We start from the raw sequence: 22,461 nt of genomic DNA on the forward strand, positions 1-22,461 counted from the left end.
TGGAGCATTTTTATAAAATAATTTTTAAAATAATTATACGTCTAAAAAAATAATTAAAAAGTTATGTCTACGACAAATTTATATGTATATTATATATATATATATATATATATTCCCTTGTAATATTTCATTTAAAAAAAAAAATTCGAGAAAAAGATTATTATAATGGAATGTCAAATGAAATTCCATTGAAAATTTGAAACACACTCGTGACTCAACGGGAAAAAAAGGGGGAAAAAACCTAAACCCTGACCCCTTGTCCAAGTTTTCTATTACAAACCCATCTCGCCTTTCTTCATTTCGGTTTTCTCCATTCTACTTCACCCTTTTCTCCATTTGATCTCTCGAGGTAAGCAGATTTGTGTCACGATTTCTCTTTCTACTCGCTGTTTAGGTGTGATCTTATTCCACCTGCTTGTTTACTACGATTTTTTTAACTCAAATTGATCGTGCTCACTCTTTTTTCCTACCTTTTGTTTTGTTTGTTTTCTCTCTTTTTCAGGGAGAGTGGTGTTTAGGGATGGGTTTATGGGAAATAGATTGTTCTTATAGCTGATTTTTTTATGCTGTTCGGGCCTTTTTTAAACAAAGCCATTTTGCTGATTGATCGATCTCTATTTATGAGTATCACATCGTTGTTAATCCGTCGAGGGATTTGATGTTTTAGGTTATTGAATTTTCGTGAAATAATGCAGGGTTCAGAAGATGAATTTTAGCAATGTCAAGGTTCCAAAGATGCCTGGTGGAGGTGCGATATCTGCCTTGATCAAATTTGGAGTTGTTGCGGGGCTTGGCGTCTATGGAGTGGCAAACAGTCTCTACAATGTTGATGGAGGTCACCGTGCCATTGTTTTCAACCGTATCATTGGGGTTAAAGATAAGGTTTGCCCTTGATCGTTTGGATTGAACATTACATTTCTGTAAAATTTGTGGGATACTGTGCCTAATTTTCACAGATGGGATTTCCATGTTCATTTGCAATAATGGTTTGCCTAAATGTACATTCAGACACTTGCAGCTTTTATTTTAATATTTATTTTACGATTTTTCAAAAGTTTTAACCATAGAAACCAAATATACGCGGTGAGGGCCATTGGCTAAAGGGTTTTGCTTTATTAAATGGGATTTGAGCACAATCTTGAGCTTGTTTGTGAGTGGGGCAGGGTGCAGCTGTGGCACTTTGGAAATAGGTGTAGCAGTTGTCGTTGAGATCCTCAATTTGCCTTCTTTGTCTAGCTCACCATCCCCCATTCTTTAGGCTTTGCTGCATCAAGCTTGCATCTAATGCTGACTTGAAGCCTTCACGGAAGAATTTGAGTTAGACACCATTCATTCAGTCAATTCAAGTCCATCATATGTGGTTGCCTGGTTGGGCATATCAAAGTTGTGAGAACTGCTTCTCACAGATTGAAAGAACTTTAATTTCACTACTAAATTGTAAGAGAATCCAAAATTCCCATTTAAAACAGAGCTGACATTTTATGCAGTTTACTTCTCAATATTGGTCTAGGACATCACAGTTTTATAAAATCTACTGGGGTCGAGAATGTTCCCGTGCGTTCTCCTGGAGAATATGTGATACATGCTTAACTAGTATGTTTACAACTTGCCTGTCCTGCCGTGAGATTGGTGACTAAAATGTTTATCGACTAATTTATGATTAATTTATGATAGAAGAATGCCTTTAATGCTCACTAGGCTACTAAATTTCTAATAATTTTTCTGTAAATAGGTTTGAAAGGGTTGATTCGAGGGACTGCTCATTATATTACATTTATCTGAAGTCAAGATTCTCCATGAGCTCAGAACCATGTTGAAATTGACAAGTTCTGCTTAAGATGCATTATTTAGCCAATAATCGTCCGTATTCTATATTAAGAGAAAAACATAGTTTAAAATTCATGTCCATTATTTTCAACGGAACTTAAGGTAATGTTTTCTTGGGATTTTTACAAATAACAGGTGATTATTCAATGGCTGACTAACCGTTATACATTCCATCTCTTCATGTTTCTTGGTTTCTGGAGACTTAATGATTTTTTAAGTTTATCCACTCCGGCTCAATATATTATGCACATTTTATTAGCTTATCAGCCAGTAAATAAAATGGAAGTGTGTGAAGTTTATTTGCTGAGTTGGATCATAATGGACTACCTCATTACGTGTGATGAGTGTCTGTTGGTTATCTTGTAATGCAGTTACCATGATCTTTTCTGAATATTTACCAAGATGAATTGGTAAAACATTTTGAATAAAAGCGAATGACTGCAACTGGGATTTCAATTTTCAACATGTTATATTGTCATGCATCAATTAGAAGGATATTATTTAATTCAACTGTTCGAAAAATTCCTAAAATTAGTTTCTATGTTATTGTTTATAATGTTGTAAAGTCGTTGGATGGACTAAAGCGTCTGTGATTTTACCTTTACTGCGGGTTACCATAGCTCAAATATGCATTCTTTCATGTTGCATGAAATGATGATACAGGTGTATCCAGAAGGTACACACTTGATAATCCCATGGTTTGAAAGGCCAACCATCTATGATGTTCGAGCACGGCCACATCGAGTGGAGAGCACTTCAGGCAGTCGTGACCTTCAGATGGTGAACCTCTCGCTCTCCCTCTCTCCACACAAACATACATATTAAACAAATCATAACATAATTATAACCCTCATTGATGGAAAGAAAAGAAGTGGAAGCAGCATTTTCAGACTAGGTTGCAAAGCCTGCAGTATCTGTACTTTTGCAGTGTGCAAGCTCATTGTGTCAGGACAGAAGAGAGCAAGTTTCTTTTAGATCTACTGACATGCTGTTTGAAATGTGTTCATAGGCAGGGTGATAGGATATACAAAATATTTCCTGTTTTTCTAAATTTTACGAGTTCATGAAGATTTTCTCCGAGGTTAAAAACTGTAATGGCCTAAGTTAATTAATTCTTCTTCTTTCATGTTTGTCATTTTGGCTGAAATGCTATAATTGATAAATATAGCTTAAAGAATTTGTTCTGAAACTTTTCAAAGAGTTCTTCTCACACCATGAATTAGGATTGCAGTATACCTTTTCTTAGTTAACTGGGCATCTAAATGAGTATTGCAGGTAAAAATTGGTCTTCGGGTTCTCACTCGTCCTTTGCCGGACCAGTTACCCACCATTTATCGCACCCTTGGTGAGAACTATAATGAGAGGGTCCTGCCTTCGATTATCCATGAGACTCTGAAAGCTGTAGTTGCCCAATACAATGCTAGCCAGCTTATCACCCAGAGAGAGGTATGTGGCTAGGCCAACGAGAATTTTTTTACCTTTTTTTGCCTTTTGAATTGGGAACGGATGCATTATATGGTTTGTTGGTTTTATGTATATAAACGGTTGTTTGATCATTATGCATCTTCTGTGGGAATTTAAATATATCAAGATTTGCAAACTTCTTAATAATTCCTGTTGCAATTTAAATATGTTACTGATTTACAAAGTCATTCACAAGACATTTTGTTGTAGCATATGGAGTGAAGCAAACTCGGTGCATTTTTATGTAGAGATACTTTGTGACTGGGATCTGATGTCAGTGCTGTGGCTAAAGTTGGATTTTTGTGAAGTATTTGAGAAGTTCAGTATGCTTTCCAATCATACTTTACATGACATGCGATCGAGCTTGTGCTATGATTTGTAATTTCTGATAAATGGAGTTGGAATTTGAGAGTAATTTTATGTTACAGAGTGTTAGTAGAGAAATACGAAAAATATTGACTGAAAGAGCTGCCTTCTTCAACATTGCTTTGGATGATGTGTCCATTACTAGCCTAACCTTCGGAAAGGAATTCACTGCTGCGATTGAAGCTAAACAAGTAGCTGCACAAGAGGCTGAGAGGGCCAAGTTTGTTGTCGATAAGGCTGAGCAAGACAAACAAAGTGCTATCATTAGAGCACAGGTAAAAACAATACTACACATGTTAGTTTATGAACCCTACAACTTGTTGTTTATTTATTTTTTGTTTTTTAGACTTTAATTTCTTTCAGCAGTAAAATCACATTTCCAGGAAACTGAATCACACACAGACACATGCAAGAACACACGCATCTGTTTATTTTGCTTCTTGTTCAAAACATTATGGTATCCCATGATTTCAAGCTAAAGAGTTTCGTTGTGCAATGCCGTTCTTTGTTGTTTGTCATTATTTTCTGCCTGAACCAGTAAAATTCAACTTAATTATTGCAAAACTTTCTCACTTAATTACCAGGGAGAGGCTGCAAGTGCCCAGCTGATTGGTCAAGCTATTGCCAACAATCCGGCATTTATAACGCTTAGAAGAATTGAAGCATCTAAAGAAATTTCACATACCGCAGCATCTTCAGCCAATAGGGTGTACTTGAACTCTGATGAGCTGCTCCTGAACCTTCATGATCTGAACAAGTCATTACCGAGTGTATAAAACTTGTTGTCGCTACCAAACTTAGATTCATCACCCTGGTAAACTTGCGGATCTGTCTGTCTTTTTGGAGCTAGGAATGACTTGAGCTCTCTGTTATCATACTGTGAAAGTGGAAGAACTGGTGGTGACGAATAAACTTGAGTTCAGTCTTATATCCTTCTGTTTCGCCTCACTGTCTGTCTTCTAAAACTCTCGGGATCCTATTATTGTTCTCCATCTAATCTTCGTTTCTTTGGTTCATATCCATGTCTAACTGGTAATTTGCGTAAATGGTATCAAGCCTTTACTATTGAATTATCGTCTGATAATTTTTCGTCTTTAAAATTTACCACTGAAATAAGTTTGCTCATCAATTTATTTACCACGTACAACAAGCAGAGTCCCATGCGCTGCATAGGTGTGACAAAATTCACTCATTTAGCACATTTGACGATGCTACTCTCTGGGGAAAACGATTACATCCCGAGACATTGTATTTCTTTTGGATGGAAGACGCCGGGAGAACATCTTTCATTTCAAAATGTGGTATTTTCAATTTTAATTTGGTTACGTGATGTTCATAAATATGTAAGCGTCTCATTTACATGAATTTAACTATATATATATATATTGAGTGTGTTATTTTGATATAAAAAAAAGGAAATGATAGTGTTATATACTCATATATATATACACTCAGTGTTATATATTATATTATATTATATTAAAAATTAATCGCTTGAAATAATTTAAATTGTAATTTTTCTATATCATTTCCTTTTTTTTATATCAAAATAACACACTCAATTAAGATTGTACAATGTCACTTCTCAAGTAAAAGAATTCACGTGGCATGTTTGTATAGCAATTCATACCCTAGAGCCTGTATGTGTTTTCACTTTAGCCCCTTATATATTCGGGTTTTTACCTACATAAGTCCATAACTAATAAGTGTTTCCGGATCTTCACGATCATCATCAATTCATGTTCCGACTGCAAAGTAGATACATGTAATTTAGCCATTCATAAAAATAAAATAAAAATACATGTAATTTAGAAATATGATTTACAACGATAAAATAGAATTATGTTTATATAATTTTTGTGGATAAGATAATTTAATAAACTTTCCACTTTATTCAATATCTTACAATTATAACAGGAGTATATTCAAAATGAGTAGGACAAGACATTTTGGAATAAAATGAAAATGAAAATTATTAACATGTAAGAATTCTTAGTCCGTTAAGTTATGGATGTCAAAATGTTGGATTTGGGGAAGATTTGGCCAAACCGAGTCTTGTCCCTCTTCATTTTTATAGGTTGCGTTTGCTTTGAGCTGATTATTATGTGATAAAATTTTTAATAATAATTCATCACATGTTTACTTAAAAAATTAAAAAATTCCTAAACTCAAGTGCCCGTTAATAATTAGATTTGAACATGATTTTTAATCCTCAATTTCATTAAGGATAAATAATATATGACTTGTATAAATGAAAAAAAAAATAAAAAAACTCCTAATATACCCTTCTTTCTAATCTTTTCTATCACATTTAAAGGGAAAAATTGTGAATTATTGTTTAATCACAATTCTAATCGCAATCGTAATCAATCAAACTAAACAAATTATTATTTATCCATATATCATATCTAATTAGTTTAATGAGTAATTTTCAGCTGCCCAACCATTTCTGCCCAACTCGTCCCCAACCATTAAAACCCACTACCGGGTTTTAGTTTTTTTTTAAAAAAAATTTCGTATCACTAAAACCCACTACCGGGTTTTAGTTGTCGGGGACGAGTTGTGCATCATTGGTTGGGCAGCTGAAAATTTCTATTAGTTTAATAATCACATTATAAGTTATATCTTCACAATCCTATCAACATAAGTAAACGCAGCCATACTATACTGCTTTCGTCCCCTAAATCAACCGGTCTGATCCGTGTTAAAAAATATATATATATATATAAAATTTTATTCAATATACCATATTTTTTAAAAAAATAATAAACTATTAAAGTTCCTTTCCAACATATATATGTTAGTGATATTCAGGGAGAAGAAAATATTTTCACAAATTAAAATCTATTAATGCATATTCAACTAATAACAAAAGAAAATTTAGAATTACACATCTTCGTATTAAACACACTATAATAAAATAAAAATTAGCTCAATCAAAAAGTATTATGAACTAACATTATGAATTAAAGTATTTATTGTTCAATATAATAAAAAATATAAATTTGTTATTGATAATATACACACATATATATAATAAGGTAGGTTCACTAAATCCCAAGACTCACCCCGGATCCGCTTGAATTGGTCTAGCTCCACTCCATTCGAGGTAGGTTTAATACCGGATCGAGTTTAAATCTCGTCAGTTGCTATCCCTACTTGCGGTGTAGGCAAGCTTAATTGACCACATTTGATACCACTTTGTTGTTAATTTGGTTGATAGTACTGAGTTTTGTGACACGCGAAATCACAATTATCAGTGTGATATATGATCCACAATGTGATATTTTAATTCATGAAAGATGGAAATCCACCGATGATGGGACGATAATGAACACGAAATGCACAATCTCATATGAAAATAAGAAATAAAATAGATTTGATAAGTGTCACCCATATCAACAAGATGCATAATATTTTTCAAAGCTCACCATATAAGAATTTCAAAGTTAAGTGCGCTTGCTTGGAGCAAGTATGAGTTGAGTGACATTCTGGAAATCTTCATGCACGTCAATGATGACTTAAGCACGTTTGAAATATTCATGCTGATACAGTAAAGACAGTCGTTGAATGGATCCGTGTACCAAACACAAAAAAATTTAATTTTTTCTTTCGTGCTCACTCTATTAAACTTTTATCATTGTTTTTTTACATCAATGTATCTTTTATCATTCGTTCTTAAAACAACTTTAAAAAAAATTTATAATTTTTTTTAAAAATACTTTTATAAAAAATTTTATAAGTATTTGTTCAGACGGAGTCCTAATTTGATGAATGTTTTATCTCACAACTTCTTTGTGTTTTTCGGTCCCAACTTTGGTCTTCAGAATGTCAAATTAAAAACAATGTTTCGATAAAAGAAGTTGGAAGGGGAAACTCCAAAGGACAGAGTGGGCAAGCGGCAAATTCATATTTTATATAGAATTATGAACAGTAGAAGAGAGAGAAAGAAGAAAGAAACCCAAAACCACAAACCCACAAAATCATCCGTGAATCAAAGCGTTCCGATTTCAAAAACCCCAAAAAAAAAAAAAGAAAAGAAAAATCCGCAAACCCCTTTTTCTGACGCACTATTTACTCCACATTCTTTATTGATTGTGCTCTTACTACATACCCAACACAGTTCACACAATTGCTTTTTGTTTTTATATTTGTGCCCATAAAAAAAAACACACACACACCCCCCAATTGACTGCATCACATTCGATGGCATTAAAGCCCGAAATTTCAAGGACGATAAATTATAGAAAGATTGGAACGAAAGAAATGATGGGTGGCAGGATTATTTTTATAAGAAAAAGAAAGGGAATTATTGTGTTGGTTTTTGGGTTCGTGTATTTTGTACTTTTGTTTTTCTTTCTTTCTTTCTTGTTTTCAATTTCAGTTCTTATTGGCACCCTTTTCTTTTCTTTTCTTTTTTTTTTTCGTTTCCTTTATCTTCACACCACAAACGAAGTAATCAAGACTTTTAATACGGGTGAGTGATGTGTAGTTGAATAATAATGATACTCATTATTTTTGTTTTTGTTATGATCTGCAGCTGCAGTATTAATTATTTATTATAACTGGTGTTCTCCTAATCTAACCGCACATCATTTTTCAACTCAAGTTTTGCTCTGTTCCGATATCGATAGATTGTCTAGAGAGAGAAATGGATGCCCTTTCTTCAGTCTCCGGGTTCCTGTTTTTTTGGGTTTCTTACATAGAGTAAGATGTAAAGATTTCCTTTTTTCTTTTCGGGAAATTTTCTGTGTCTCAGCAGTGTTTGGAGGTGGGTTGCTGAGAAATTGTTGTTTATTTGCTGTACACTGGAGGGTTTCTTCCTATTGGTGCCCTAGTTTTTGTTGGGTTTGATTATTTTTTCTAGTAATTGGAGTAAAATGGAGGTTGGTAGTGGTGGTGGCGGAGGCCACGGCGGTGGTGCGAGTGATGAGTTGGAGAAGGACAAGCCTGAGGGGGAGCCAAGAGTGAAACGTAAAATGAAGACTCCTTCCCAGTTGGAGATTCTTGAGAAAACTTATGCTGGTGAGATTCTTTTTATTATCCTTCTCGCATGTTTAATTTTTAAAATTTTTGATGTGTGCCATTGTATGTCGTCATTTGAAACTTCATAATTGTTGGAGCTACTTTGTGGCTGAAATTGACAGAAGTACTTGTGTTTTTGGATGTAGTGGAATCATACCCGTCTGAGGCATTGAGAGCAGAGCTTTCTGTCAAATTAGGTCTCTCTGATAGACAGCTGCAGATGTGGTTCTGCCATCGAAGGTTAAAAGATCGGAAACCAGCCGCAGAGAAGCGGCCGAGGAAAACGGCCTCCCCTTCTGCAGTTCTCGCAAACTCGGGTGGCTGTGCTGATGAACCAAGGGCCCTTAATGCTGATGTGACAAAGGAGGAATTTTCATCAGGATTAAGTCTGTTTGGGAATATGGATTCTTTCCAGCGACAGCAGAGAGTAGTTCATAAGGTTGGGACTGCTGTGCCTAGGATTTCGACAGAATTACCTGTCACGAGGAGGTTTTATGAGCCTCCTCTCGCAGTGTCTGAGCAGAGAGCAATTGCATTTGTGGAGGCACAGTTGGGGGAGCCGCTGAGGGAGGATGGCCCGATTTTGGGCATGGAGTTTGACCCTTTACCTCCTGGTGCATTTGGTGCACCAATTGGTATGTTTCTTCCAATTGATTTTTTATTTTGGGTCTTGGCAAATCATCACAAATCATGATATTAACCACCGGAGCTGGCTGTGCACATCTACCATCTTGAGAACTCATTAGTGCTATATTGCTGAAGTTTTATATCCAAAAGTAATTTACCAATGTGGGAGTATGATTGGGTTGTTTGCGAATTGTCAATCCAAATAAATCAGTTCTCTTTTTATGATCATCATAATTCATAAATTAGACCATGGTTTTTATGGTGTTTTCTGTGTAATTGATTGTTTAACATTAATAATTGAATTGATCTGGTTGGAGCTGGAAACTTTGGGAAAGTTATTTTGCAAGCACAGTTTCAAATGTCAGAGTTCGCGAAAGTGCTTTAACGCGGGGCATTTGTTGTTTGCAAGTAGACATGACCAGGATTTGATTGTTTGAAGTCTGTGGAAGGTATTCAAGATGATTTCAATGATGATGAAATGCCATGTTGTTTGTCATAGGTGCCCCTTCTACTACCGCTGCATTATTGGCTAGGTTACACCCGTGTTACTGTAATAACTGAATATTTGCGGTATTCTTGTTATTTAGGAAAATTTATTGTTGTTTATGCGTGAGGTTGGCAACTTGTTTCTCAAAACACTACACATGAATCTACAAGTGAAAACAAACCTTTTGCAACAAGATAATTCTGACCGATCAATCTCACACAAAATAATTGATTACAGATAGTTTTTTTTAACGTCAGTACATGAAAAGGAAACCAACTTGTACCGTATTGAAGAGTTCTAAGAACTGAGTTTTAAACAGTAATAAGGCAGCGGATTGGGTAAATACTTTTTTTTTTGCTGCACTTCAACTTATTGTTGTTGATGCCTTGCCTGGGGTTGTGGCTGAAATTGCTAGTTGAAACATCAACTTGTGCAAAGCTAGGAGTTCTACAATTTTTATTAAATAATATTTTACATTGGTATTAACCAACTGGGTGTTTGATATCATATATTGTGTTAGTTTTATATTCTTAAAACATTTTTTGTCAGCCAATTTTGGATTAACTTTTATGCTATAAATCGAGGTGTAGTGTTTCTTTTGACATTATCCATGGAGCATGAACCTCTACCAGTTTTGTTGGTTTCGCTTTTGGATGTTTTCCTGTGGTGAAGAGTGGTTGAGTTTTTAAGGTGAGAGCATTCTAGTTTCTTGAAGATGCCAATGTTGTTCAAGTGAAGTAAACTGTTGCGCATGAGGTTTCTGAGATAATATTTGCCTAAGAGTTCAATGTTATTGGACAAAATCAATAACTGGTGAACACATTAAAAGGAGATTGACATAATGTTAATGTGAAGTTCAATTTGATGTTTTTAGTTGATTTTATTTTATGGATAACAGCCAAAACTTGATAATTCTCATGAATTTGCTAGTAATGGCAATAAAACATGACTTGCTTCCTGCGCATATGTACTTTATTATTATTATTTTTGTTTACAGGGTGTAGGATTGTGTATATTGCATATTATTCCATAAATTCTCTCACCTGACTAGCTTGATAAATGTTGACATGAAACAGTTCCGTCAGGACAACAGAAACCAGCCGGGCGGCCCTGTGATATCCAATTAAATGAGAGGCTGGATACTATGCCAATCAAGGTACGAGGGAATTCAAATGTCGAGTACTCTGAATTGGCCAACTAAGTAGTTAAACAGTATAGGTTTGATTTTTCTGGACTTGAGTCTTGAGTTCCAATCACATTAAGTATGTGCTTGCGTAAAAAGTTATTTGAATTATAATTCCGCATGGATAAAGTTGGGGTGAAATTTGATTGAAAATCCTTTCTTATCGTTTTTTATGGAATTTAAGGTCATTTGCTTGTGAATTGTGTTTATTAACTTCATGGATATTACTCCACCAAGGTCTTATTGGCTTACTTGATAATTGCTCTTTGTCGAGTGAATTTGAACTCAAAACACACCATATTAAAACTTGCTGAATGATTGAAATAGCAAATGATACTAGCGACTTGAGGATATAAATGTTATTTTTTCAGTCCTTTATTCCTAAAATTCTGTAAAGTATAAAACTCTTTGCCTTGTCAGAGTTTTGCAGACAATCCATGCATAAAGCATGATTAGTTCCAAAATATCCGCAACTATGATCTATTTTAGTTACTATTTTTGGTTGAATAATTTTTATTGACGTCTAATCCTATCAGTAAGGATCAAATTTGGATTGGTTGGGAAAGTAATATCTAGCCTTTCAGGGTTCTTCACGGGCTCTCCATGAATACCAGTTTCTCCCTGAAAAACCATATGCAAGAAATGATGCCCATGAAAGAGCATTGCCACCTCATTATTATGGTTCACCTTCTGATATAAGAAATGCTCGAGTTCCGTTAGCAACTGGGAAATCTAGTATGCATAACATTGAGCAAGTACACTCTGGATATGGACTTCAGGGTCAGATGCCAAGTTTTAGTCTTTTGCCACAGCAAGCAAGGCAGGGTCTCCAACTGTGTCCTGCTTCTGGAGATGTTGATGTTGTTCCCCGAATAGCACCCTTGATGGATGTCAACATTGACACTCATTACGTTGTCCATCCAAAGAATGGGATGGATAATCAAATTGTGACACCTGATAGGGTCATCATTCATGATGAAATGAAGATGGAGAGGAAACGTAAGGTGCGTTATTTTATTCTTAAATTTGCTTCACACTTTCAAACCAACCATGTCTCATGTTATGGTTTAACATTTGGTGCTAGAGGTGATTGTTCTTTGGTTACATATATCTATGTTTATATATGTCTAGTACATTGTTTTCATACCCTTATATTAAGCCTCTGTTTACTGGCTTCCTAAATCAGTCTTATGGTTGCCAATGAATTAGATTAATTGTATCAATGATATCTTTTTTGCAAGAACATTACTCTTTTTATAGAAATTCTTATGTATTAATTAGCATTTTGCAGACGGAAGAGGCTAGAATTGCTAAGGAAGTACGAGAACATGATAAAAGAATCCGGAAAGAGCAAGAGAAAGAAAACATGTTAAGGCGAAAGGTTTTGATTTAGTATTCACATGTCCTTTCCTTTTTGCAACGTGTTTGCTTTTTCCAATTTTTAATTTTCGTGGAGGCAGTTGTTCCAAAAATAGAGCCAATTTTCCTTTGTGGTTAAGGTTATGTTTTCATATGTTTCAGAGAGAGGAGCAAATGATGAAAGAGATGGAAAGGAAGGACCGTGAAAGACGGAAGGAAGAGGAAAGAATGTTGCGTGAGAAGCAACGTGAAGAAGAGAGATACCAGAGGGAGCAAAGGCGTGAAATGGAACGAAGGGAGAAATTTTTACAAAAGGAATATATCAGAGTCAGTAGCAATACTTATTTATGTGCTTTCAATTTTTGTCATTTAAAAGGTGTCTTAAGAGAATTGGTTTTTTCCTTTAGGCAGAGAAGATGAGGCTTAAAGAGGAAATACGCAGGGAGAAGGAAGCTGTGAGGATCAAAGCTGCCAGCAATAGAGCTGCTGCTCGAAGAATTGCCAAAGAATCAATAGATTTGATTGAGGATGAACGCTTGGAACTCATGGAGCTTGCTGCGGCAAGTAAGGGTTTGTCTTCGATTTTGGCTCTTGATGGTGATGCTTTACAAAACATTGACTCATTAAAAGGTATTGAACGTGATCTGCCTTAAATGTCACTCATGATATTCACTATCTTATTCTACTGACTTCGGTCTCGAGTATGATTTGCTTGAGAAAGTATGGTGGCGATTGTTTTTCTTTTCATCTATTTTCAAAACCAACATTCTAATAAACGTTTTGTGGTATTTTTGAAGTGGTGTTTGGGTAAGGTTTTGAAGTTAATGTGACCTGTAATTAAATGGTGTGACTTTATGACTTTATGAAAACAATGATTGTCAGAGCAAGTAAAAAAAAAAAGAGTATGGTTATGTAATATTTGTGTTTTGAGCTAATTTGTTGATTGGAACATATAGAAACTTTGAGTGAATCTTTCCCAAAAAATGTTTTAGCAAACTTGTTGCTAAAATTTTTGCTCAAACAAAGTTGTGAGTCCATCCAGATGCCATGATTTCCTTGTTGATTATTACTTGGATTAGGAAAGATGATTTCATGCTGATCATGTCTAATTTTTGGTTAGTTCACTCCAAGCTAAGACCACATTCTTCCCGAACATCTTTATAGAAATTGATGCAGTTTAGTCTTTGAAGTACATGGTTAATTTTCATTCTGTAGATAAACTCCCTGGATTCCCTCCTAAGTCCGTGCACTTGAAGAAGCCATTTGGAGTCCAGCCTTGGACTGATTCCGAAGAGAATGTTGGCAATCTTATTATGGTAAGATTACTCCCCCAAAGGGATCTTTTGCTCTATACCGTCGGTCATTGCTATCAAAAGCCCTCAGTGGCTTAGGATCTAGACTCATCAAGGTTCTGTCTTTGGATCTTGATGTAATATAAGGCCCAGCTCTTTAATGAAGCCTGCACGTTAACCATATTGCACAAGTCCATGTGCATTTTAATTTTTAAAGGCTCAAAGACACTCTTATGCGTGCCTGTAATGAAGAGATAGTAAATCCATGATGAAATATGAGATAATTAACGTTATTTTTTTGCTTATATACAAATTATTTTTGTTTTATTTTTTCTTGATGAAAATTTCTCAAGGTATTTAGGTTCTAGCATATCGATATTTTGTGAAATTCACATCAATAAAGTGTGCGCCTTACCTTGCACCTAAGCTCTGCGATAATTATGAGCTTCATTGCACTTTCTATTGAAAACATAATAGCCAACTCAATCATCCGCATATTTAATTTATGTACACATTGCATGATTATATATAATTATGCATAAAAAAATAGTAAAAACATTGAACTGCCTTGGCAATGCCTAGGCGACGGAGGCGGTCACTGACCACTCCGCCACCGCCATTTACAACATTGCATGTGCTTTTGTTGGGCGAGCACTACATTATTCTTTTGGTTGATTGTATCAAGATGTCTAATTGTATGAGTTAGTAGATTGTTGAGCTATCTCCAATCCATCTAATGGGATAATCAAATTTCACGAGCTATTCTCCTCTGATGGGACTTTGGGGTTCATGTTATGTGTTTAAAGTATCTGATCTGTGAGTGCAAATTTTTAGGTTTGGAGATTTTTAATTACTTTTGCTGATGTTCTTGGTCTATGGCCTTTCACTTTGGATGAGTTCACTCAAGCATTTTACGACTTTGTAAGTTTTCAAGGTCCCTAGTCGCTAATTATTTTTATGGGGCAATCAGTTTTTAAGTTTTTGGGATTAGTGAAACTCACAAGCTTGACCCAATGATGGCAGGATCCACGGCTGCTTGGAGAAATTCACGTAGCGCTGCTGAGATCCATTATAAAAGATATTGAGGATGTTGCAAGAACATCAGCCACTGCATTGGCAACAAATCAAAGTTCTGCTGTTAACCCGGGGGGAGGACACAAACATATTGTTGAAGGGGTAGGTGGTATGTTAAGGCTTGTGTCTGTCTCAACTAATTGTAATTCTCTGTCACTCAATTTCATGCTTTCGGAGCAGGCTTATGCTTGGGGGTTTGACTTGCATAGCTGGCAGCGCTACCTATCTCCTCTAACTTGGCCTGAAGTGCTGAGGCAATTTGCTCTGTCTGCTGGTTTTGGGCCAAAATTAAAGAAGCGGAAGGTGGAACCTGGATATGCCCATGACACAAATGAGGCACGGATGTTTTCAATTTGCGAAAGCAGTGGAATTGTTTTAGTATTATCTCTATGTTATCCTGGTGCATTAATTCATTTACTTACATTTCATGCTTTTGAACATAGTACATGCACTTATATACACCCAACAATTATGCTGTGACTCAAAGTATTATTGAATCATTGGAGTACTTATGTTCTGCTAGACTTCATTCTTACTCTCCATAGTGTTATTGCTTAATCTAGACATGTTAAATTTCATGTGGTATTCGTTTTTCTTGTTATTGTTTCTTCTCGTTCACTATCTTCTTGTTGGTATTTTTTATCTTGATTTATTTAGTTTTTTTTTCAGCCCATCAGTTAATGGTGATACTTTTGCCTATTCAAAGGGTGTAGGCACATAAAGGTTTTCTAAGCATTAAATCTTTTTCCTTCCATCTTAAATCAAATGTTTGCAAGTTTTACACAAATTAAACCTTTTCTTCAAGTGCATTTTTAAGTGCTTAAATCCTTTTCTATTGATACTGTTGTAAAATTTCAATAAATTTCAATTTGTTGTAGTCTTATTGTATATTGGCGGTGTTGAAAATTTTTAATTTGTAGTAGTGTTATTGCCATTGTTTAAATACAACTTAATGACATAAAATGCCCATCTAACCTTGAGAATAACATAGGATTTTGAGTTTGAGGATACTCTGTAGCGAACTATGATAGAAAGATGTTAGCTCCTCGGATTTCTTCATAATAGTTTCTAATTTATATGGTTCATAATTTTTTTTAGTTTTATTCTTGTGCAGGTTGATGATGGTGCTGAAATCATATCCAATTTACGAAGCGGATTAGCTGTGGAGAATGCTGTTGCCCTCATGCAAGAAAGGGGGCTTTCAAACCGTCGAAGGTCTAGGCATTGTTTGACCCCTGGGACAGTCAAATTTGCCGCATTTCACATTCTTTCACTGGTGGGAAGTAAGGGTCTTTCAATATTGGAGGTTGCTGAAAAAATTCAGGTAACATTTATTGAGAATCCTAAGCATCAATAGTTTCTGCTACATTTCTAAGAACCTTTATCGTTTGGATAAAGAAATCAGGTCTTCGAGATCTTACGACGAGTAAAACACCAGAAGCGTCTATTTCTGCTGCTTTGTCAAGGGATACAAAGCTCTTTGAGAGAACTGCTCCATCAACATATTGTGTACGCTCACCTTACAGGAAAGATCCTGTTGACGCAGAGTCGATACTTGCTGCAGCCAGGGAGAAAATTCGAATGTATCAAAATGGAATTGCTGAGGGAGAAGATGCAGAAGATGTTGAAAAGGAGGATGCTGAACAGGATCAAGACTCTGACAGTGAAGTTGCAGAAGATCCTGATGCTGATGACTTGGACACGGAGTTAAAAGTAAAGGAAACATCTTATTCTAGTGAAATGAGCAATCTTAAAAATAAAAGTTTCTCTCACCATGGGAAGGAAAGCCTAGGTGTGTTGAGTGATACCCCCTCAGTTTCCCAGGCAAATTTAAAAGGCAGTTCTCTTCTTACCCATTCTTTTCGTGAGATAAAAACTAATGGAGGATCTTTACTTGATGTTACTGGGGCTCATTCCTATTCTATTTCTGATAAATGTACAGCTGTAATTGATGAATGTGATTCTGTAGAACCATGGGTTCAAGGACTTACTGAAGGGGAGTATACTGATCTGAGCATTGAAGAGCGTTTGAATGCCCTTGTTGCTTTGACTGGTATAGCGAATGAAGGAAATGCCATTCGCCTTGCATTGGAGGTACCCTCGAATCTTTATGGAACTTACTCAACATGCTGTTTGCATTCATTGTTTTCTTGTTTCTAATTATGAGAACTTTCAGGAACGCCTGGAAGCAGCAAATGCATTAAAGAAGCAGATGTGGGCAGAGGCTCAGCTTGATAAGCGTCGTGTAAAAGACGAACAAGTTTCGAAATTGCAACATTCGTCATTTGCAGTTAACAGAGCTGATCAAATATTCTCCCAATGTGCTGTTGAGGACAGGAGAAGTCCTCTGGGTAATAGTGATATGAGAAATGAGGTGTCATCTTCAAACCGTACATTCTTGCTGGTGGACTTAAATGATCAACAGTGTGAGCAAAGTTCTTGTAATGATGCCCCAACCCAAGGCCCTCTGATTTCTGATACATTGCTGCTTCAGCAATCTGTATATGCCACTGAAAAGTCACGCAAAGAATTAAAAGCTATCATTGGTCACCATGCCGAGGAATTGTATGTATATCGGTCATTGCCTCTTGGACTGGATCGCAGGTTTAATCGGTATTGGCAGTTGATAACATCTCCATCTCCAAATGATCCCTGCTCTGGCAGAATATTTGTTGAGTTATTTAATGGTGTCTGGAGACTTATTGATTCTGAAGAGGTATTTCTATTTATTTGTTTCAACTGTTTGCTTTTCTTGGTGTATTAGGCTCTACTTGTACAAGTACTTTAAAAATGTTATCAGTGTTTTCTAAGTGAAAAACTTAAAGTATGTGTTTGGATAAGATTTTTGTAAAACGCTTTTGAATTTTAAAAAGTGTTCAAGTGCAGTTTTAAAGAACAATAAAAATGTGTTCTTTGATGTTTTTATAATAAAAATTGCGGGTTAAACGGAAATTAAATGGTTTTTATGGAATAGTTGCCCGAAAATCTTATTAATTATTTTTAGCTATAAAATCATTTTTTTAGATAGTTGTCTAAACACATTTTTAAATTTAAATGCGTTTTTTTATAGAATAGTTTTCCAAACACGTATTTATTCTTAAAACAGTTTTTAAAATTTTTGTAAAAAACACTTTTATAAAAACATTTTATAAGTACTTTTCATACAGATCCTTAGTAGCATGTGAAAAAAGTCCCTTGTGATTTAGTTGATTAATTTATTGTTGAAATTGGAAAAAATATTTTTCTTTTGTGCATTCATGTGAAGTATTGTACACCTAAAATATATGCAACAATGAATAGGGAATCCCTATGAATCAGAAGTTACTGACATTCTCCTACCGAACTTGAAAGATTTGACTACCTTATTAAATAAAATCAGAATACTATCAAATATTTATTTACAAGACTTGATCCTTATCTACACTTATTGGTATGTCTTGAACTCATACACACACATGGTTTGCATATTTTATTTCTTGATCACCATTTTCGTCCTAATTGCCATTTCATTGCAGTTTTCGAGACAAACCTGAATTATTATTCCTCTATTTTTTTCGTTTCATAGATTTAGTGAAAAACTGAATAAGTCTCCCAGTTCTCTCATTTTAAAAATTGCAGTAGCCTCGTCTTAACTTCAGGTCTGACAGGTTGATGTAAACATTTTTATGCTGATGATATTTTTTTCCTTGAATGATCATCCGGTCAATGTATAGGCATCAATTGTAAGAGTTAAAAGTTTTTGACATTCTTCATCGGTTTCCTTATGGTATTTGTCATCCTTCAACCAGAGAGAAATCTGCTTTTTTAAAAAAAAAAAATCATCTTGTTACCTTTGTTATAGGGTAACTTGCTTCAGAGTTCAGACTGCTGCTATGTTAGAAATAAGACTTGGACCTAACTCACCTCAAAAGCTAGCTCAAGAGGCGAGGTTTGCCATTGTTTATATAAAGAGGTCCAGGTTATTTAGCCAACCTATGTGGGACATAAATCAATACACCAACACACCCCTCTCACGCTCAGGAATGAAACGACTGGAGCGCGGATATATTAAATGGGTGGCCAACTATGGGACGGGTGAGGCCAACTATGAGGCGTCCAACACATAACGGGAACCCGGGCTTTGATACCATGTTAGAAATTAAACTTGGACCTAACTCACCTCAAAAGCTAGCTCAAGAGGCGAGGTTTGCCATTGTTTATATAAAGAGGTCCAGGTTATTTAGGCAACCTATGTGGGACATAAATCAATACACCAACATGCTAACTTAAGGTCCCACTTTTTGCATAAATTTTTACTTCCCTTTTTTAGTTGGTGGAACTCAGTGAGTGACAAGTTCTCCTGTTTTCTTTTGTTTTTTAGGATTCGGACCAAGTTATCCAAGTAGGTTCTAATTAATATTGTGTGAGATAATTTTAAGTAGCAATTTTTATATTATTTTGTTTGGCATTTTAGGTACATGTGATGCATTTACATTTACATTTACATCATTCTACGTATATGATAAATAAAAATTTTTGACTATCGATATGCTTCAACCTTACATGCAGGACTTCGATGCTTTATTGTCATCTTTGGATGTCCGGGGAACCAGAGAGTGTCATTTACATTCAATGTTACTAAAAATTGAAGCATCTTTTAAAGCAACTGCTATGACCAACTTATCACGTGCAAGTTCTGTTAAGCATGTCTCTGATGGAGTCAATCAAAAGGTTTTGCACATGAGGCCTAAGCTTGATTGCTATTCCAGTACGAATAGCTCTGAGAGCTTTGTATTTGCATCATATTCTAATTCACCAGAGAATGAGTTACCATTTCCTAATGAGTTTGGGAAAAACAGAGAAGTGGAAAATGGTATCATAGAGAGTCATTGTGATTTCGAGAAGTGGATGATGGATGAATTCCTTAATTCTAAACTGTTAGCTGCCCAGAAGTATGGAAGATTGAGGTGTCAACCACTGTTGGATACTTGCAAGTATTGCCATGAGTTGTTTTCTTGTGATGATGCCCAGTGTCCTTCCTGCCGCAGGACTCTCAGTACTTCTGAGAAAACTTTCGATTTTCTTGAGCATGTGACTGATTGCGAAAGGAAGCCGAGTGAAGGGTTTGGAACGGTCTTACATAAACTATCTTTTTCCCTCCAGATTAGATTGCTGAAAGCTCAATTAGCAACAATTGAGGTTAGAATGTCACATGAAAATTCATACTTTTGTTCCTCGCAGCTGTCAGTTTCCTTACAGATCCTTGCCTGTTGATCATGACAACAAATTTTGGCTCTGCAGGCCTCGACTCCGCCAGACGCATTTAAATCTGTTTGGTCTGATGAAAACCGAAAATCCTGGGGTATGAAGTTGCATTTGTCATCATCAGCGGCCGAGCTTCTTGAGGTCTCTCTCTCTCTCTCCCTCTCTCTCTCTCTCTCTCTCTCTCTCCCTCCCCCTCTCTCTCTCTCTCCCTCCCTCCCTCCCTCCTTTTGGTGTGCATGTGAGGGTAAGATCTTGCAAACTCTATTCCCCCATCTTTCCCTTCATTATCTCTTGATTAAAAATGTAGAAGGAAGAAAATGCTCCATTTCCTCGTTTTATACTGTTTTCACCATATATTGTTTAACTTTATCTTGATTGGTTCTACATTTCTCCGCTATTCTCCAAATTTTTTGAGTTTATTATTAAAATGAACATTGATTTTTATATTTCTCTTTTTCACGTTCTTTTCCTTTTTCTCTCTTGCCCTTTCCTGGAAATGTCCAGACACTGACATTACTGGAAAATAGCATCGAAAGGAACTTTTTGTCAGCATCTTACGAGGCTACCTGTGAATTGTTGGGTTCCTCTAACCATATAGAACATTCAGCTGATAGTTTCTCCAGACCTGGTGCTGTTGTTGTACTTGCATGGATACCACAGACAACATCTGCTGTAGCTTTAAGGCTCATGGAACTTGATTCATCCATTTATTACACACCCCAACGAAAAGAAGCTTGTCTGGAGGATAATGAAGCTGAGCATTTTATTGTAAGCATTTCTAATTTTTTTTATATGGCGATACTCTTTTGTAGTTTATATGTTGTCCATGCTTAGTTGTTGGGCGGTGTTTTGTTTCATATTTTCTGCTTGGAGGCGAGGCTTTTCATTTTTCAGGCTTTCTTCAGATGTGGCCTCTACTTTTATGCCCTTGAGCTTCTTCGTTGCTGGGACTTCCTGTTCGTATATTTTAAAAGCCAGTTATCTGTGGAAACCTGTTTGAACATGGTGTTTGAGTAGTGGTTACACAAAATCTTGTATATCCCAAGCAATGTGCAACTTAAAAAACCGACAAAAATGGCAAATCGGTTTTGTATGTTTAGTTTGATTATGGTTTTGCTACCCCCGTTTAAATAATGTAAGCTAGAAAGGATATGTTTGAACGCCCTTTCTTTAACTATTCTTACATTTTAAAATTTTTTTGTTGGTATCTGATTAATTTTTACTTGCATAGAAATTTCCATCAAGGATGGGGAATTCGATAGATAATGTATTACGAGCTGGATATTTGCAACATGATAATTGGCTCGATCATGTAAGTGGACAAATCAGCTTGAAACGAGGTCGAGGACGTCCTAGAGGTCCAAGTCGCACAAGTGGAAAATCACGGAGAAAGACCAGTGATTGCCGTGATGACCAGTGCCATGTTACCATAGAAAGGGGTGATAGATTTGAAGAGATTACAGGATGGAGAGGCCGGCCAAGTGGATGTAAAAAAGGCCGTCGATCTGTCAGGAATAGGCAAAAACCTGCTAAAAGAGTGACACAGAATGCTGTTGAGAAGAGAGTTTCCTTGGATAAAGTTTCCAAAACCCCATATATACGCAAGGAGGAATGGGATTTAGAAGAAACACCCATTGAAGCTGTGGGTGGTGCGAATCTTAGCAGTTCTGAACAGTCGGATTTTGACGATTTAAATGTTCAAGCATCTGCAGATGAGTATAATGACATTTTGGCGGATCTTCCTGACATGGGAAGTGTTGATTATGAAGTGGATGTGGAGGATGATCAACATGTTGACGTCGGCAATAGGGACAACATGGATGATGAAGACGACGACGATGTTGAAAATTTTGAGCCGTTAGATTACTACGTTGATGGAGATTTCAATCGACAGTATCATGACGAGGAAAATCAATCTACCGGTGCAGAGCAAGTTGGGAACGTGGATAGGAGTAGAGGTTCATCTTCCTCATCTGATTATAGTTTCTAATTTATCCAAAGATATGCAATTTTTTTTAAAGATTTTTCTGTACAGTATGAACAGTTGACTCCTCCAGGACTGTATCTATTGAATTTGTTAATATGTAATGGAGGACTTAGTAAATTGTGTAGTGTACTAGGAAATCCAATGAATATATTGCTTTTAACCTATTCTCTGTTCATTAATGCTTCTGGAGAATTTTACTGCTTGGGCCAGCAAATATTTTTTCTCCTGAGATGGCAGTCTTTGCTGAGCCAGCGATAACCAAGTTCTTTTCATTAAAATTTTAGACGTTTTCGATGAATCTTATGCATTTTAGATGACAATAATTTCAATTAAATGTTGTTTCTCGAGTCTAGCTTTTAATGATTTCTTAGAGCAATATACAAGTCACAAGTCACAACCTTTCTTCTTGTTCCAATTCTCAGACCAGTCTCAGGTGTTTGTGGATCAGACAAAGTCACAAAATATCTAGGTTATATTTTGTTCGCACAACAGTTCTATATGTATGGAGAGCTAATAGCGAAGGAAA

At 35.9% G+C, this 22,461-nt stretch overlaps 2 protein-coding genes across 7 annotated transcripts; both read left to right on the forward strand.

The window, feature by feature from the left end:
* Positions 1–213: 213 nt before the first annotated feature.
* LOC140890615 (prohibitin-1, mitochondrial-like) lies at positions 214–4,727 on the forward strand. Its single transcript, XM_073298530.1, has 6 exons — positions 214–349; positions 696–882; positions 2,491–2,607; positions 3,103–3,273; positions 3,720–3,932; positions 4,242–4,727. Exons 2-6 carry the CDS (start codon positions 706–708, stop codon positions 4,431–4,433), a joined length of 870 nt encoding a protein of 289 aa, XP_073154631.1. The 5' UTR covers positions 214–349; positions 696–705; the 3' UTR covers positions 4,434–4,727.
* Positions 4,728–7,601: 2,874 nt separating this feature from the next.
* Positions 7,602–22,097, forward strand: LOC140891299 (homeobox-DDT domain protein RLT2-like). Of its 6 annotated transcripts, none has more exons than XM_073299734.1 (19): positions 7,602–8,682; positions 8,829–9,317; positions 10,873–10,952; positions 11,564–11,983; positions 12,271–12,360; positions 12,501–12,665; positions 12,746–12,968; positions 13,554–13,654; positions 14,465–14,551; positions 14,654–14,806; positions 14,885–15,040; positions 15,819–16,028; positions 16,103–16,541; positions 16,647–16,798; positions 16,881–17,420; positions 19,253–19,882; positions 19,985–20,089; positions 20,453–20,716; positions 21,180–22,097. In XM_073299734.1, exons 1-19 carry the CDS (start codon positions 8,538–8,540, stop codon positions 21,936–21,938), a joined length of 5,208 nt encoding a protein of 1,735 aa, XP_073155835.1. In that variant the 5' UTR covers positions 7,602–8,537; the 3' UTR covers positions 21,939–22,097. The 6 variants fall into 6 exon arrangements, with proteins under 6 accessions (XP_073155835.1, XP_073155836.1, XP_073155834.1 ...); XM_073299735.1 differs by having other exon boundaries at positions 16,103–16,496; XM_073299733.1 differs by having other exon boundaries at positions 7,602–8,134; positions 8,267–8,682; positions 16,103–16,798.
* The last annotated feature ends 364 nt before the right edge of the window (positions 22,098–22,461 follow it).

The sequence above is a fragment of the Henckelia pumila genome, chromosome 3 (genome assembly GCF_033568475.1).
Source record: "Henckelia pumila isolate YLH828 chromosome 3, ASM3356847v2, whole genome shotgun sequence".
NCBI lineage: Eukaryota > Viridiplantae > Streptophyta > Magnoliopsida > Lamiales > Gesneriaceae > Henckelia > Henckelia pumila.